The 16,010-nt window shown below is 54.9% G+C and overlaps 1 protein-coding gene across 1 annotated transcript in view; it reads left to right on the top strand.

The window, feature by feature from the left end:
- The window catches only part of DOC2B (double C2-like domains, beta), a 34,733-nt gene that overhangs the window by 15,251 nt on the left and 3,472 nt on the right, over positions 1-16,010 (top strand). Inside the window, exons 3-6 of the mRNA XM_009584633.1 lie at positions 2,871-2,945; positions 5,959-6,068; positions 15,421-15,547; positions 15,752-15,909. Coding sequence (XP_009582928.1) covers positions 2,871-2,945; positions 5,959-6,068; positions 15,421-15,547; positions 15,752-15,909 — 470 coding nt within the window. The remainder of the gene's footprint in view (positions 1-2,870; positions 2,946-5,958; positions 6,069-15,420; positions 15,548-15,751; positions 15,910-16,010) is intronic.

Below are 16,010 nucleotides of genomic sequence, written 5' to 3'. Positions count from 1 at the left end.
TGCAGCCGCAGCTAGAAAACACCCAGGAGTTTCCACCCTGCCGAGCATTTGGATGCTACCCCACTTCCAACCGAAGCCGAGTGCTGGAGGTCTGCACTGAGCATTACTTATGGATTTATTCATAAATATTTATCACTGCAGGGAAATTCCCATCTCGAAGCTGTGTGTTCTCTGGGCTGTCAGGGTGGAAGCACAGTTTGCCCCATTTCGGAATCGGACACCTTGGCCCAGGAAGAGGTGTCCAGGCTGGTTTTTGGGCAGCAGGAAGCCTGCTCAGCGGGCAGGCAGCTCGCCGTGGGGCAAATGATGGAACGAATCCATCTCCTGTGATTTCTGTATGCCTCTAGCGTGGCGCTAATCGGCAGCCCGATTAGCCTGACTCGTAATTAAATCCTATTGATTAGCTAAATGTCACTGGCATGGAGAGCAGCTGGCAGCGGCTGGGATGCAGCGGGGCTGTTGGTCTCCATAGGATTACAGCAGGGATTTTGGGATTGGGTAGAAGAAGGGAAAAGATGAAACTTGTTCTCGGCTCCATCGCTCGTGCTGCGATGCACAGCACTGTAAATTGGTCCCGGCAGGAGAACCAGTTGGAGCCAGGGCTGCGCTGGCTGAAGGCAATGGGAGACTCTGCCCCGGTGAACGAGCCCTGTGGTCCTCCTCTGCCTCTTGGCTCTCTCAGAGCAGCTTTAGGCTGGAGGTCCCTCCACAGAGGGGAAGCAATGATGCTGGTCACCCTGTGGGTCCCTGCGAGGGGTGAGCTCCCACAGGAGTGACTTTGCAGGGCAGAGCCATTGGGGCTGCTCTCATATTAAACTCAGCCCTGTGCCAAACTTGTATCGAGTGACATGGGAGGGAGGTAGACGTGACATTAGGAGCCATTTTCCAGGCTTCTGTCACTCTGTCTTCCATAGCACATCTGTTAAAAAAGCCTTTAATAGCCTCCTCAGAAGGTAATTTAATTGAACTGAATTGATGGGTGAATTACAGAGCTGCCTGTCTTTCTCCATCCATTTTCAAGGGAATTTGCTTGCTTGCTTCTGATTTCATTTGCTGAGCAGCATGGGGCAGGTGGGGCACCTCTGCTGTGGGAGGCGGTGGAGATCCTTTGCTTTGCTCAGCTGTGAGCAGTTTGTGTGCCCAGCCGGCCGGGTCCCTCTGGAGCCTGGGGACCAGCCCAGCCCCTTGCTGCCCTTTCTGCCCGTGGAGCCGCAGCCGATACCACCACCTTCCTCCCGTCCTCTGTATCTGCTGCCTTCCTCTTCTGCTGGGCCAGGGACATCACCCGAGAGGCACTGCAATTAAATCAGAGCTGTTTAGCCTCCATTCGCTGCTGATATTTTTATCCTTTTGGCTCTGCTTTAGAAGCAAATTCCTCTTTGCTGGGAACCGTTTGGTCTCCCTTGCCCCGGGGCAGCGCGCTTGTCTCCAAAGCAGAGCCCTCACCAAGGTCAGGAGCAGCTCGGACCCTCGACCGAGTTGTGCAAATCAGGGAGGGGTGGGACGGGGGCATCCCGAGGGGCTGCCTTGGTGCTGTGGGCTAAGCTGGGTGCGTTATTTCATACATGTAAAGTATGGAAGCAATTTACCCCAGCATTTCCCTTTTTGATTTGCCCAAACCAGGCCTTGATGATTACATTTTCATTGCACGCAGCCTTTTCACCAGCAGCCCATACGAATGCTTTCCTGCCAGGTGGATCTCTGGCAGCTGCACACACTCATTAATCCCGGACACCGAATATTCTGCTCATCATGCAAAGGGCATGACGAGTCTTTAGCATCACCCAGCCTGGTTTCCACGCTCAGGTTGGAGCTGGGGTTGGATGGGTGCCTCTGCAGAGAAACCCTCCTCTGATCCAGGCGGAGGATTGCCTTCAGACAGCCTAGAAATAACTCCTGCAGGGATCCTGCAGCCAGGCTGGAAATAATCCAAGGACTTTTGTGGTGTAGCCATTACGATTTCCACTTAGGACTGGTAAAAATCAGGCTCCATTTTTCATGCTCCTGTGTTGCTTCCCTACCCAGTGGAGCTTGTTTCCATGCGGTCTGTGCAGTTATGGCTTTGGGCTGGGTTTGTGCATCACCCTTGGATAATTTTCAGCCCGCTGGTTGTTTAGAAGAAGAGCAGGTTTGTCTCCTCCCTCTGCCCGAAGCAGGATCAATTCCAGAGCATCTCTATAACAAACACGATCCATGTCATTCTTTAAGAGCTGCAAGGGTCTCGTAGAAAATCCATCAGGAATGGCTGCAGCGAGTGTTTCCTTGAGTCTGTGCTCCGGTACCCCCAGATTTCCCTGCAAACACCGCGGCAGTCGGCTGGTGACAGCCTCCCCCTGGCCTGAAAGCTGTTCTTCCTTCAGCTGTCCCTTAATAACGAAGAGTAGGTAGGTGCTATCACACCCTCTGGGAGCGCTTAAAAGTAACACCACAACAGCAGAGGTGTATGTTTGCTCATAAGCAATTATTAAATGACAAAACCTTGTAATTTTAAACCTTGAAAATCGCTGTGCTGATTTACTTAACCCCCGAATTAATTGTGATCAGGGTGTCAGAGTCAGCTGCTGGAAGAGTGGAGAGGTGCTTTGTGGCCGATGCCAAGTGCGGATGAGAAGCTTTCCCGCAGCCCCTCCTCGGCACAAACCGCAGACGACATTTGAACGCTGAGTGTGCTCGGCTTTTGCTGCGCGGCCCGGATCCTGCACCAACCATACTCTCCTCCTTCCCCGATCCTGGGGAAACTGTGCAATTACTCCATGGACGGACGACATCCCGGGGAAACGGGCATCGGTAGATGGGCTCAGCGAAGCCACCCTGCCTGCCCAGCGTCTCACCGGTGTCCTAACTTCTGCTTTCTGCTGTTTCCTCTCCAGGGCCTGAAGCCGATGGACCATAATGGCTTGGCCGATCCATATGTCAAATTGCACTTGCTTCCCGGAGCCAGTAAGGTGAGATGCCTTTTCGCTTCTCCTTCCCTTCCTGGGGCTGCGCCTTTTCCTTTGAAATTAGCCCTGGAAGGTTCCCCGGGGAGAAGCTCTTCACCAGGGGCTGCTGGTTGCTGCAGCTAGACCTCAAGATTCCTGCTCGGCTCTCACTCAGGCGAGCAGGAGAGAGTGGCAGCAGGAGGTAAGAACTGGGGCTAAAAACATCCTTGCAGGGGTAGCAAGTGCCTCTCCGATAAACCACTGCCCGGGAGCTGGGTGCCAGCCCTGACTCCTCGCCCTTGGGAGCAGGGGGTGCAAACGCTGCGCTCAAGAAGCCTCCATAAGCCACCGAGTGAAATGACCTGGAGCTATAAACAAACCAGCTCCTTTTTTTTTTTCCTTTTTCTTTTGCATTTAAAACCCCTCAGATCATAATAAAGCAGAGTATAAATCATAAGGGAAATATTTCCATCTACTTAGGTTCAGCGCTTGCTGGAGAGAAGAGTAATTAAAGATATTGATGTGTAGTGAGAGCTTGGTGTAACTGATGGGGATGTTGAATTTAAATGCTAAATGTATGTGTTATGAATATTAATTGCATTCTTATTTTACACTAAAGGAAAGACCTTTTTGGGGGAGGTATATTTACTTGTTACGGTTTAGTTGAATTAATTCATAATGTTCAGGGCGGTAGAGGGAGTTTTTAACCACATTTCAAGTTCCGCTGGAAATAGGAGAGCCAGGAGCGCTTTCATCAGCGATATTATCTGTCATTTCCATGTTTTGCAAATGCATTGATTAGCATTTCTGCTGGAGGTGATGGAGACCGGAGAGGCGGGAGGGAAGCTCTGAGCCAAGGGTAGCGCAGGAGCTGCAGACTCTACAAGCCCAGAGCTGCTGCGGGGGGACCCTCTCCTTGCCCCCGTGTCCCTCTGCCTCTGTGGTTTCTCTGTCTCTGTGCCTTGTTTCCAAACAGCGCTGCCCGAATCTGCTCTGGGAGAGGTGAGCAGGTGGGGGGGGTCACGCATGTGTCCTGGGCTGGGTGTTTCTGCACAGTCGTTCCGGCAGCAGGACGGTCCCCAGATCCCTCGGGTGTTTCTGTCCCAGTCCTGGGCTCTCAGGCAGCTGCAGCAGAGCCCAGGCCAGAGCCTTGGGAAGCAGGGTGGGATTCGTTCGCCTCATGCAGAGGTCTCCACATGAGCTGGCTACTGACTATTAAGTCATTCCAGATGGGAGAAAAAGGCACTCCCAGAGCTCAGTTCCTCTCATTTAATTCGGACCCCTTGCCCAGGGCAGCGTTAGCTGCTGGGTGATGCCCATCACGTTACCCTCTTGGCTAAACCCGCTTTCCTTCCTGGCCTCCTGAGCCCCAGGATCAGGCCCCAGTGGGTCTGAGCAGGCAGCAGATGCCATCAGGGCGCTTTCCCTGCTGTCCTTGTCACCCCCCACCTGCCTCTCTGATACATATCTCGCTGCTCGGGCTGGAGCCTGGCGTGGTGGCCACAATATCACTGAGGAAGGAGATAAAATAGGTGTGGGGTGAAACCTGGTGTGACAAAGTGCCTTGTTTGAAGCAACTTTACAAAGTCGGGAAGGATTTAAGGCAAACAAGTTAGTAAATCAACGGCAATGGCAGGCCATAAATGAGAGCAGACTCCTTCGGTTTGCATTGCTCTGCTGACGCCCCTGGACATGCCTCCAGGCACACAGGGATCAACTCAGCGAGGCTGGTGCCCGGGAGCAGCAGTGCTGGCTGCCCGTGCACAGCCTGACCGGCAGCTTCTCCTCCCGCGCTGCAGATAAACTCCTGCCTGAGTGACATGGAAAGCGATTGGTGTTGCAGGGCTTTAGATGCTGCTGCTAATTGAGTCCCTGCCCCTGCATTCCGGTCGGCTCATGGAGCATCCTGCCTTGCTCCGGGGGTATCCTCCTGCTAACCTGGTGCTTGGCGTTTCGCAGTTCCTCGCCCAGCCTCCGTCAGTGCCCAACCAGCCTCCACAGGGCCCGGGTTTCTTTCAGAGGCAGAAATGGCTTTGAGAAGCTAAATGAAAGCACAAGCACAAAATACAGAGGCTTTCTCTATCTCCAAGAGATCAAACCCAGAGCAAGCAGCTGCTTTGCACAAAGCGTTTGGGAGCGAGATGCTGTGCTGTGGTCCCTCGATGGCTCCGCTGCATGGCAGCTCCTCTGGCTAGTGGCCATGTCTAGTCCATCTGGAAGAGGTCGTGTGTTGGGGGGCTTTTGGTGGGGAAAGGACATGCCAATAAGGTGACCCCCCCCCCCAGCTTAGCTGCAAGCACAAGCTCTTTTCTTCACCCCATGCTTCACATCCCACTCGCCTCTAGCACAGGGCTGGTGAACCAAAGATGGGGAATGTAGCAGCTTCCCATAAAGATGCACAAGACAACTTTGAAGTATTGATTTCATGAGAGTTCCTTACACCGAGTGGTGGCTGAGGCAGGGATTGAACTTTCTGACTTTATACCTAATTAGAGGGAAAATTGCTGCTCTGTCAGGCTGTCCCAGGCTGGGGCATTGATGGAGAAGCCTCGTCCGAAGCCTGCAGCCCTTTGCTTCTGCTCTCCCTCTGTCCCCAGCCTCCTGCTCAAAATGCGTATCAAGGAAGTTATTTTGAGTCAGGCAGGAATGGGAATGCAAATAAACAGCCAGAACAGCAAATTGGTATTTTTAATGAACCTGAAAAGACATTTTTTTCCTCCTCTCTCTCTCCGGCTGCATAAATGAGATTCCAGTCCTCTCACTGTGCTCTGCCAAGGTTCCCATTTTGCTGGCTGTTTCCAGCATGCGGGATGTGGGGTTAGATTGCTTTGCAAATGAGCGAGTTGCTTGTCTCTGCCCCTCTGGTTATCGGTCAGAGTGGATTTGGGCCACCCCATTGAGGACCGGCCAGGTTATGGCGCTGGGGCAGAAGGGCGACAGCACCAATTGCCCCTTCATCTCCAAAGTGTGCTTCCTTTTCTCCCCCTCCCTGCCCACCGGTGCATTCGGCTGACTGCTGTCTCCTTTGCTTTTCCAGGCGAATAAGCTGAGAACCAAAACGCTGCGCAACACGCTGAACCCCACCTGGAACGAGACGCTCACCTACTATGGCATCACCGACGAGGACATGATCCGCAAGACCCTACGGTAGGGCCCTGGGGGGGTGAGCAGGGTGCTGAGTCCAGCACCGGAGGAGAGATGCATGTCCCTTCCCATCCCCTCGGGGCCACCCCAGGCATCCCTCCCCATCCCAGTGACGACTTCCCGGGGACCCCCACACCCCAGCCCCGCAGGTCCCAGCGGTGGCTCGCAGCGGAGCAAGGCAGAGTTACTACCCACCAAAACCTATAACGTGCATGCATGCCCTGCACACATCCATCACCCCTGCGGTGACCGATGCTTGATTTACAGGAAGCCTGGGCTGGAATAGCTGGTAAGCAGCATGGTCCTGCTTTGTCATTAACTTCATAACTCACTCACTGGGCTCCTGCCTGCAGAAGTGCTGTTGTTTGATTTTAACTTCTTCATGCCCAGCTCTCATGGGCACAAGTTGAGGCTTTGCGGTCATGTCTTGCTGAGAAAATGTCCTTGGGAAAGCTCTGGGCCCCTTTCAAGGCTGATTTTTTTGAAAGAAAGCTGGAGGCATCTGTGAATTATTGTCAAACTAAATGAAGAGCGTTTGTATGTATTATTCTATTCTCTTGGTTTGGTTCGGTGTCTGTGCACTCAGTGTCTCCTGGCAGTATCTCCCAGGGGTAGGGGGATGTTGCGTGGGGCTGGAGGTGGGCAGAGGCAGCGTGGTGGGGCTGTGCGAGCTTGGAAGTGCTGTTTTGTGGGGGGCAGACCCCTGCAAATGCGAAGGTTTTCGTGTCTTGGCCATTGTCCCACCTGGGTGAGGGCAGGGGCTGACCCAGACCCTGTGGACGGATCCTGCTCAGGGAGGATGCTGGGTGGCCTCAACCGCTCCATCGCCTCTCTGATCTGCGACCGCTGCACAGGAGGATTTGCTGTAAGATCTGTGAAAGGAGGATTTTGCATCCTGCTCCGAGGACTTGGGGCTTTGTCAGCTCCATGGCTGGAATCCGACCTTCTTTATTTGCAGGTACCCTGGGAGTTTATTATTTTCCCCATGATGAGAGCGCAAAACTGCCTTATAAAATGTCCTGCTCAGAGGTGAATTTGGGCAGAGCCCACCTGTTGTCTGCAATGTGCATAGAGATGAGAAATTTAGCGCCGCGGATTATTATTTCACATGGAAAATATTAGTCATGCTGAAAGTGCTGCAGGCTTGTTGGGCCGGGAAGCCTCGTTTATTATTATTGGTGGGTATTTTATTTTTTCACTCCAGGCTTTGAAGTTTTCAGCCTCTTCAAGCACAGAAATCGATTTGTAGAGAGACGTTCAGCTGAGTTGTTTGCTGAAATGCACCAGGGAGCAGAAGGGCTTGACCCCCGACCTTTTCAGGGCCCTGGTAGCTGTTTCTCCCTGCAGGGAGGCGTGGGATGCCTGGTGGCAGGGGGGACACGCAGAAACATGTGCATGAGCTGGGCTGGATTTGCCCTCCTTCCCACAGAAATCCCTTGTTAGCACGTCCCTGCTCCTGCCCACCAGCCTGGGCGCTGCGGGCACTTTGCAGGGAGCCAAGCGTGGCTGTGGGCTCCCGCAGGGCGCAGCACACGGGGCATCTTGTGCCCTCTCCAAAGCTAAACACCATGCACGGATCCCTGTACCCCACTTGCAGGACCCTGGGGTGATGCACAGGGACCCCTCACTCCACGGGGGGATGTGGCTGAGCGGAGACAGCGTTTCTGTCTTGGGAGCTCCACGGGGAGCTCAGGAGATTGCTGGCAAGGTCGGTTACAGCCAATTACCCAAAGTAGCTTCAAAGGGCGCCTTTCCAGGGAGGTGAGGGAAGCCTCGGGCTCGCCTGCAGTGCGGTTGCCCTATGTGAGTTCCCAGCCGAGCGCTCTGCAGGGAGCGAAACTCCCTGCGAAGCCTCATCTGCTCATGCAGGGGCAGCGTCCCCGGGGTTTGGCATCTCCTCGTGCCATCAGAGTCATCCATCTCACGCCTTCGCGCCCATCGGAGCTGCCTCTTTGCAGGGAGGTTCCCAGGCTCTCCAGCGCTCCGCACGAAGACCGCACTTTGCAGCTGAGGTTTCCTTGCCGGCAGCCGACCCCAGTGAATTAGGTGATAATTAAGGATGAAAATCTTCTCCGCGTGGAGAGGAATATCCAAGCGCAATTCTGACTCATCGGTATTTGCAGCTAGCCGATGGGGTTTGCTGGAGCCCCACGATGACATTGCCACAAGGGCGGCCAGTGACCAGGGGCCATGCGAATCCCCACCTTGCCTCCAAGCACAGTGCAGGGGTCTGGCAGTGCATCTGAATGGAGAGGGTTCCATCCCACCGGATTTAGCACAGCCCGGTCCCTGCCGGCAACGAGGCGGTACGGGAGCCCCCAGCCCCACCACCCCGGCACTGATGAGGCTCAAGGTTTGGGCACCTCAGCAGCACCCGTGCTGTGACACCATCCCTGTGTGCCGGCGGGCAGGACCAGCCTTTTCCTGCATGGGGCAGAAAGGGGAATCGCAGCCTCGGTGTTACCATGGCAATCGGCGTGCCAAAGATGACCTAAAAACCGGCGAGCTCTGGGCTGGCTGTTATGTTTTTTTAGAGGGGCTCAGGTGGCTCCGCCGTCTCCTGGGAAGGTTGTGCGAGCAGAAAAGTGGAGAAGTTTGTGAAGTGGAGCTTGCTGTAGGGCTGGGGCTTGTGGTTTTGGTTTTGCCTGGAAACGACTCCGGAGAAGAATTAAAGGAACAAACTTTTGCGTGGAGAACGTTTCCCAGCTGGCATCTCTGCCACGGGGCTGTCCCTGTCGTGTGGGCCATCTCCTCCCCTGGCTGTGGTGGGTCTTCCCGGGCGGGTTTCAGCCTCTTCTCTTGTGTGGACCCAAAAAAATTTTCTAGTCAGGACTCTGATACCTGTAAAAAATGTCCCATGTGTAGATGGTTGTGTAAAGGTTCAAATGAAAAAATGTTTCTTAGTTCCATCTCCAAAACAGCATACTGGAGGGTGGGTGCTGGGACACCCTTGGTGGCCCCGTGTCCTTCCCTGTGCTCGGTGCTTCTTCCTGTGCCGAACTTCGGCCACCGGCACAAATGGCCGTCATGGTGGCAGGGCCCAGCCTGCCCGTGGGCGCTGGGCTTGTGCTCAGCTGCTCTGCCCAATGGGTTTGGCAGAATTTCAGGTGGGAACTCACTCTTGCCTATAGCCCAGGGAATTCCTCTGCTAAAACAAAGCTTCTGAGCACCGTCGCTCCATTTCTTACCTTGCCTAGGGGAGCCAGAGCCTAAAATGCAAGTGCTTTTCATTTTTAAGAGCAATTCCCCAGCCCCCCTTTTTTTTTTCTCCATCTTCGCGGTTGAAGATATTGGCAAAGATTTTATTTACCCTGAGGCAGGTTTAGATGAGATGAGACTTCTTGCAAACTAGCCACAAGGTAGAAAAATCCATCTTTTATTTTAATTCCTTGCTTGGATTTTCTTCTTTTCAAACACTGGATATTTAATCGAGTAGAAGGATGCAAGGCTGGGAAATGTTGCACCTCCTCGTTTAGATACCTGCTGAATTTTGTCCTTGCTGCCCAGCTGGGGAGGGATCTTTGGTTTATATGAGGAGGGATGGATGGGGTCTCTGGCAGCTGGGGCTCACCAAGGATTTTTTATTTTGGTGTGGGTTGAGCTGTTTGTCCTCTATGAGCCTCTCCATAACACCAGTGGAAAGCTTTTCACCAAGAAAAGCTGACTTCAAAGCTGCGCAGACGCTGGCTTTCCTTGCGCTAATCAGGCAAGGCTCCTGCAAGGCAGCTGTTGGTAGTTTAAAGAGCGTGAGTGATGCTCCCCTCGGTCTGGGAGGTGATCGTTCCCTGGGTGCCTCCTTGGTGCTGAGATTCACAGAGGGGCAGGGAACACGATTGCAAAGTCTCTTTAATGTAAAAATAATGGCGGAGATCAAAGCCGCCGCCAGCCTTTGCCTCCCTGCTGCCTGGAGAGCGTGTGATGCTGGGTTGGCGGGACGGTGGTGGCACGGGACGCTCTGCCAGTGCCTGCAGCCCTCCTGGGGGCACGAGTGGCATTCACCTCATCGCAGGGGCCAGAGTAGGGCCATCCTCTGCCTCCTGGAGAGCAGAGTAATGGATCCCCTCTTGCCCGAGCCCCCCTGCGCCACACTGTGCCCCAACAGGCTGCCCCTCATCCCTGTGCGGCTTCGTCCGAGCTGGTCGAGTGACTTTGCTGGGTTGGACCCAAGCTCCGGGAGCCGTTGGGGTTCACCTCCCCAAGCAGAGCCACCCCCAAGGGAGAAGGAGAGGTGAAGGCAGCCCAGCTAATTGCGCTGGCAAGCAGGATTTTGTTAATGAATCAACCCCCTCAAAAAACACCAGATACTTCAGATTTCATGAAACGCAGCGGGTGGGAGGATCTTGAAAGGTCTCATCCATTCATTGAATTAAATATCCTTGAGTCTAGCCCAAGGCTTAATAGCAATGAAACCACCCTCCATCCTGAGAGAAGGCAAGTTCAGAGCCGCTCGAAAGGCGCTGGACTCAGAGGGCCGGGATGGCTGGGCTTGGGGGCTGGTTCCCTGCCAGCACAAGGGGTAAATCCCACCCTGCAGTCCCTGCTCCCAGTCCCCGTTGCTCCCCATCTGCAGTCTGAGCGCTGCCGTGCCGCAGCAGCTTGGCCGCGGTCTCCGGTGGTGGGAAGCTGGGGTGCATGACGGGGGGAGGCAAAGAAATGCTGCAGGGGAAATTAGAATAGGCAGGATACAATCTCCTACATTTAAATAATACATGTAATACGCAATAAATAGATTGTATTCATAATAAATATCAGAGCTGGCCAGATATTGGATACAATTATTCATATCCAGATATATTGGCGAAGTGATGCATTATTCATATGATACTCAGCTAGCCCACGAATGCCAGGAATTCTTTGTTTAATCATGTGTTTGACAAACATCATGAGTCATTAAATATATTATTCAGAAAATAGTATTTGATCAGGTCTAATAGGCATACTGCAGACACTTAGAGCTTTGGGGTCCGAAATTGCTTTACTCCAGAAGCGCTGAATGAGGTTTGCTCTGGAACTGCAGGCACACTCATAATTTCATCTAACTTTTACTGTGGTTTCTGTGCTCAGACTTCCAGGCATTTTGTGATGGAGCCCAGCACTGAATTCTTTTGGGTTTAGGAGAGCTGGACAGTCCCAGGACGCTGCCTTTTTCTATTTTCACTCCTTGCCAGGCGTTGCCTGTCCTTAAGCCAAGCAGGCATCACCTGCGCGTCTGCTCCTCCATCGAGAGCCTCCCAAGTTGCTATAGGGACCATAAGGGATTTTAGATACAGGAGATGCGTCTTCAGGCTCCACTGCCTACTATGTGCATGTGTGTTGTGGAAGAGGGTCCTCTTTGACCTCCGTTCTTCCCTTTCCACAATGGGAAAGAGGCCGGAGGAACGCGTCTGCGAGCAGAAGTCGTGAGTCAGCGGAGTGGGGTTGCTTGAGCTGCACGGTGAGTCAGGACTGTAACCCAGGAGCCCAGGCTGAGTAGGAGGCAGAACAAGTTTAATGAGCAGTGATTGTTCACTTGCTGCTTAGTTTTCTTCCAAGGTGGTTTTCACAGCCCTTAACTTAAAGATCAGGACCCCTCAGTGGAAGTTGTCAAATCAAAAGTTGAGCTCAAGAGATTGGGTTTAATAAAGAGACGAGGGAGGGGTGATGTTCGAGTTAAAGGGCTCAGGATGGCAGGTGAACGTGGCTGCCAGAGGCATCTCTTGCTGTTTGTCATGGAGCTGATTTTCTAACCCAAGGCATAAAAATTCCATCACATCGATTTCTTGTAATAAAATTCAAGCCGGCGTAATTGCATTACGCCTGTTTCCAAAGGGAGGGCTAGGGCCAGAGCTGCCTGCTCATCTGACTCACGCTCGCTGCCTTCGCTTATGGGGCCGGTCACTGCCAGCCTGCCCGAGTTAAAAATGGTGAAGATGAATCGATTTTCTAACCCAAGGCATAAAAATTCCATCACATCGATTTCTTGTAATAAAATTCAAGCCGGCGTAATTGCATTACGCCTGTTTCCAAAGGGAGGGCTAGGGCCAGAGCTGCCTGCTCATCTGACTCACGCTCGCTGCCTTCGCTTATGGGGCCGGTCACTGCCAGCCTGCCCGAGTTAAAAATGGTGAAGATGAATCGGGGGCTGAGTCCGAGGGGCTGGGAGGGCAGACACAAAACTCTGCGTCTGAACCACTTCTGGTCATCACACATATCACGCACAAAATGTGGGGACCCACCTGAGAGGTGGCCAGAGATGCCAGAGGGAGAATGGGGCTGGGAGAGACCTGGTGGTGTCTCTGGCTCCATCGTGCTGCTCAGAGGCAGCGGCAGTTCCCAGGTCTTGCAGATGTGCCAAAAACTGCCTCCCAAGGGACCCGGTTCTGCACAAACACCTTAACCAGCCTGGGATGTCAGGAGGACGGCCATCGCCCCAGCGCTGTGCCAGGCTGGGCTGCCTCCATCACACAGCACCTGCGGGTCTGCCCCGGGCGCTATCGGTCCCGTGGGACAACGGGAACGTGCATTTTGCGGCACTGCGGCAGGCCGGAGCTTGTGGACCCCGATACTACCTCGAGTTGTCACCTTTCTCCCTTGGGGAAGGGTTTGCCCTTCGGTGGGCGGCAGCTCGGGCAGCTGCGGTGGTTTGGCTGCTGCAGGGTGTTCCTGTGCCCCGGCTGCTGCTAAAGGGGGGCTGTGCGGTGCAGGGGGGCAGGAGCCGTCCCTGGGGAGGGCACGCAGGGGCTTGCAGCTGCCTGGGGGTGAGCTGAAGGTCTCGAGCTGCAGCATGCTGCACAGGGGCTGGTGTTCTCAGAGCCGCTTGCTAAGGTGGGAGCAAGGGGCTTCCCTTGTCCCCATGGGCAGTGAAACAGGGCTCGGTGGGGCTCTGCAGCCTCTCCCAGTGTGACACTGGAGGTGCTCTCCCTGCCACCACCACTGAAGTTTTCCAGCCATTTCTTTCCCGGGCTTCTGCCCATCCTGGGTGTTTCTGGGGCTTCACAGCAAGTAGGACATTGCATTCGGTATCTTCTTGTGCTTCTGGGGCATATCTAGACATTGTCAGGGGAAGATCTTGTTACTCATGTTCTTAAGAGGTAAAACCAAACCCTGCCTCCCCCGAGTGTGCAGGAGACGGCACCGCTCTGCAATTGCTGGGTGTAAAAATAGACCCCTGGCTGTCAGCTCCTTGTGGGGGCCACGCTCCTCTCCTCTTCAGCCCAGCTTTCCTAACTCTGCGCTTGCTTTCTCTCCTCAGAGCTTTGGCCAGATGGGTGTGGGGTTGTGCACGCCTGGCAAGTGCCGCTTCTTGTCTGGAGCTGCTGCTGCTCCTTTTTCTGTTTTGTTCTTTAAAAGAGGCGAGAAGAGGAAGGGAAATAGGAAATATTGTGCCTGCATTGGAGATTCTCTTTGAGGATTTTACTGTTGCGGTGGGGTGGTTTTTTTCGCGGGTATCTATAGTAACGCTGCATCCAGCTACGGTTTTCTGGAGAGCAGCATTCCCCGTCTTCCCGCTTGTATTTTTTTTTTCCAAACCCCCTTCCTCTGCCACTCCCGGGCCCTGACGGTCCTTGTGCCATGTGACTGAGCCATCCCCATGGCTCCCTCACCGCCTTGTTATTCACTCGTGAGCATGAGGGTGGTCAAACCATCCGCAGATAAACAATCTACAGATAAACCATCCACGGATAAACCGTCCAGGCACTGCGCAGGCCAGAGGCGTGGTGTGCAGTTAGTTACTCTGAGGCGGGACCGCAGGGCACTATTTATCTTTAATTATTTTTACCCCTTCCTGAATAGGTCCCGTTTGTCAAAACTCAGCAAAGGGGAGCGCAGTCCCTGGAGGCAGAGGTGCTGCCCGTGAGAAATGGGCACCAACGGGAGTGGGCGAAAGAGAGGAAAAACCAGGCAGCAGACAAATTAGAAGACACTGTAGGAAAATTTTAAAAAAGGGGAGAAAGGAGAGAAGGGAAGGAAAGGGAAACGCCTTTGCTTTATGGACAGGGAGCCCAGCCCAGCCCAGCCCTGTGTGGCTCTGGTGGGGGTGCGGGATGCTCCATTTGGAGGGGGACGGGATGGCTTTCCCTGTCCCCAGCTGCAAGCAGCGCTGCTGGGGGATGGCCGGTCCCTCGCAAGGCAGCCACCACCCTCCTGGCCCCCTCTCTGGGATTTCAGGAGCTGCGAGTGGAGGCTCCTTGCAAGCGCTAACTTTGCTCTTCTGTCGTCTCTCCTGACGCCCAGAGCGGGCTGGGAAGCAGCAAAGAAATGACTCATTAGCTGCCAGCTCAGGGAAAGGCATTTATAGCTTTTGCACGGAAAACAGCCTTCGCTCAGCATCGCCGTCACTGCCCTTGGACGCAGGCTACCACCACGGGGTGCATCCCGGGACCCAGCCCTGCGCAGGACCCCCATGGGGCTGGGAAAGCTTCGCTTGGCCGAGGTGTGATGCCTTTCCCAGGCTGGGGTTGCAAATCCCTCCCGGTCTTGTCCGCATGATGGGAGGGGAGGTGGAGGACCCGCTCCGTGTCCCAGACCGGGCAGCCAGGTCCCCAGTGCCAGGGGACACCCTGAGAGCTGCGACACTCAGGAAAGTGCCTGAGCTCCTTGGCTGGGGAGGGAGGGAGCCCTGCGGGGAGGCACACTTCTCCTGGCCACGCAGTCCGAGAGCGGGTTTAGGAAGAGCCTCCTCGGCCGGGCAGGATGCAGCTGGGCTGGCAGCGGCTCAGAATAGTTTTGCTTTACTCGTCAATGACTGATGTTTTAATGGAAGAGCCATTAGAATGCTTGAGGCCCTGGGTTGCTTTTCTGACAGTGCCTGGGCTGGGGCGTGCATTAGACACGACGACTGCGGCACTGCAGGGTTGTGATGTTCAGGGTTCGTGAGCATCTCCTCGGAGGGAGCCCAATCCCCGGGGGGGTGACAGGAGGTGCAGGAGCCCTGGCCAGGATGGGGTCTGAGCAGGAAAGATGGCCATGGTGCTGTGGGGCCCAGCTGGGGCGCGCAGGTCACTCCGTGTGGGCAGCTGTGTGATGGAGCTGGGAGACGTGGTGTAGCACAGCCTCCGCCTCCCGCATCACTCTGCTTCCCCAGGCCTGGCCTGTCCTCCATCCTGACAGCCTCGGGTCTCAGCTGCGGAGGTAAAGGAGACCAAGATTTTGGGCGTCACATTTAAACATCATGAGCTGTCCTGTCCAGGCTGTAGCGGTGGATTGACGCCCTCCAGCTGCCTGCAAAGCAGGTGCCCTGTCACCGGCCTGGGGAACAGTGGCCTCAAAGTCATCCCCTCGCTGGGGGGACCTGCAATGCGACGGGGCAGCCCCTTCCCTCATGCCATCGCCTCCCCTCTCCTCGGCGGCCCCACTCACCCCATGCTTGTTGCAGGATCTCGGTCTGCGACGAGGACAAGTTCCGCCACAATGAGTTCATCGGGGAGACGCGGATCCCGCTGAAGAAACTGAAGCCCAACCAGACCAAAAACTTCAGCATCTGCCTGGAGAAGCAGCTGCCGGTGAGTGGGGGGTTCAACACAGTGTCCCCTACCCTGGGCTGCGGATACAGCAGCTTCTCCCTGTGGCACGTGGGAGCGTGGGGTAGTTTGACCCCTCAAACGTGATCACGGATGGGGAGAGCGTCCCTCACGCTGGGGAGGTGGGTGTCCGGCCGTGGCTGTGTCCCAGAGCAGCCCCCAGACTGGGTGCATTCCCTCCCCCAGATAGATAAAACAGAGGACAAGTCGCTGGAGGAGCGTGGCCGGATCCTCATCTCCCTCAAGTACAGCTCGCAGAAGCAGGGGCTGCTGGTGGGAATCATCCGCTGCGCCCACCTGGCCGCCATGGACGCCAACGGCTACTCCGACCCCTACGTCAAAACGTGAGTGCTGCTCCGCGGCCGCGCCGGGCCAGGCGAGATGCTGACGCTGCCAGCCCTCGGTGAAGCTGTGCTGTCCCCTCTTGCCTCTCCCTGCAGTGGAA

This window comes from Fulmarus glacialis, unplaced genomic scaffold (genome assembly GCF_000690835.1).
Source record: "Fulmarus glacialis isolate BGI_N327 unplaced genomic scaffold, ASM69083v1 scaffold16039, whole genome shotgun sequence".
Classification (NCBI taxonomy): Eukaryota; Metazoa; Chordata; class Aves; order Procellariiformes; family Procellariidae; genus Fulmarus; species Fulmarus glacialis.
Note: the sequence above shows the minus strand (reverse complement) of the source record. Positions and strands in the feature narration are given on the sequence as shown.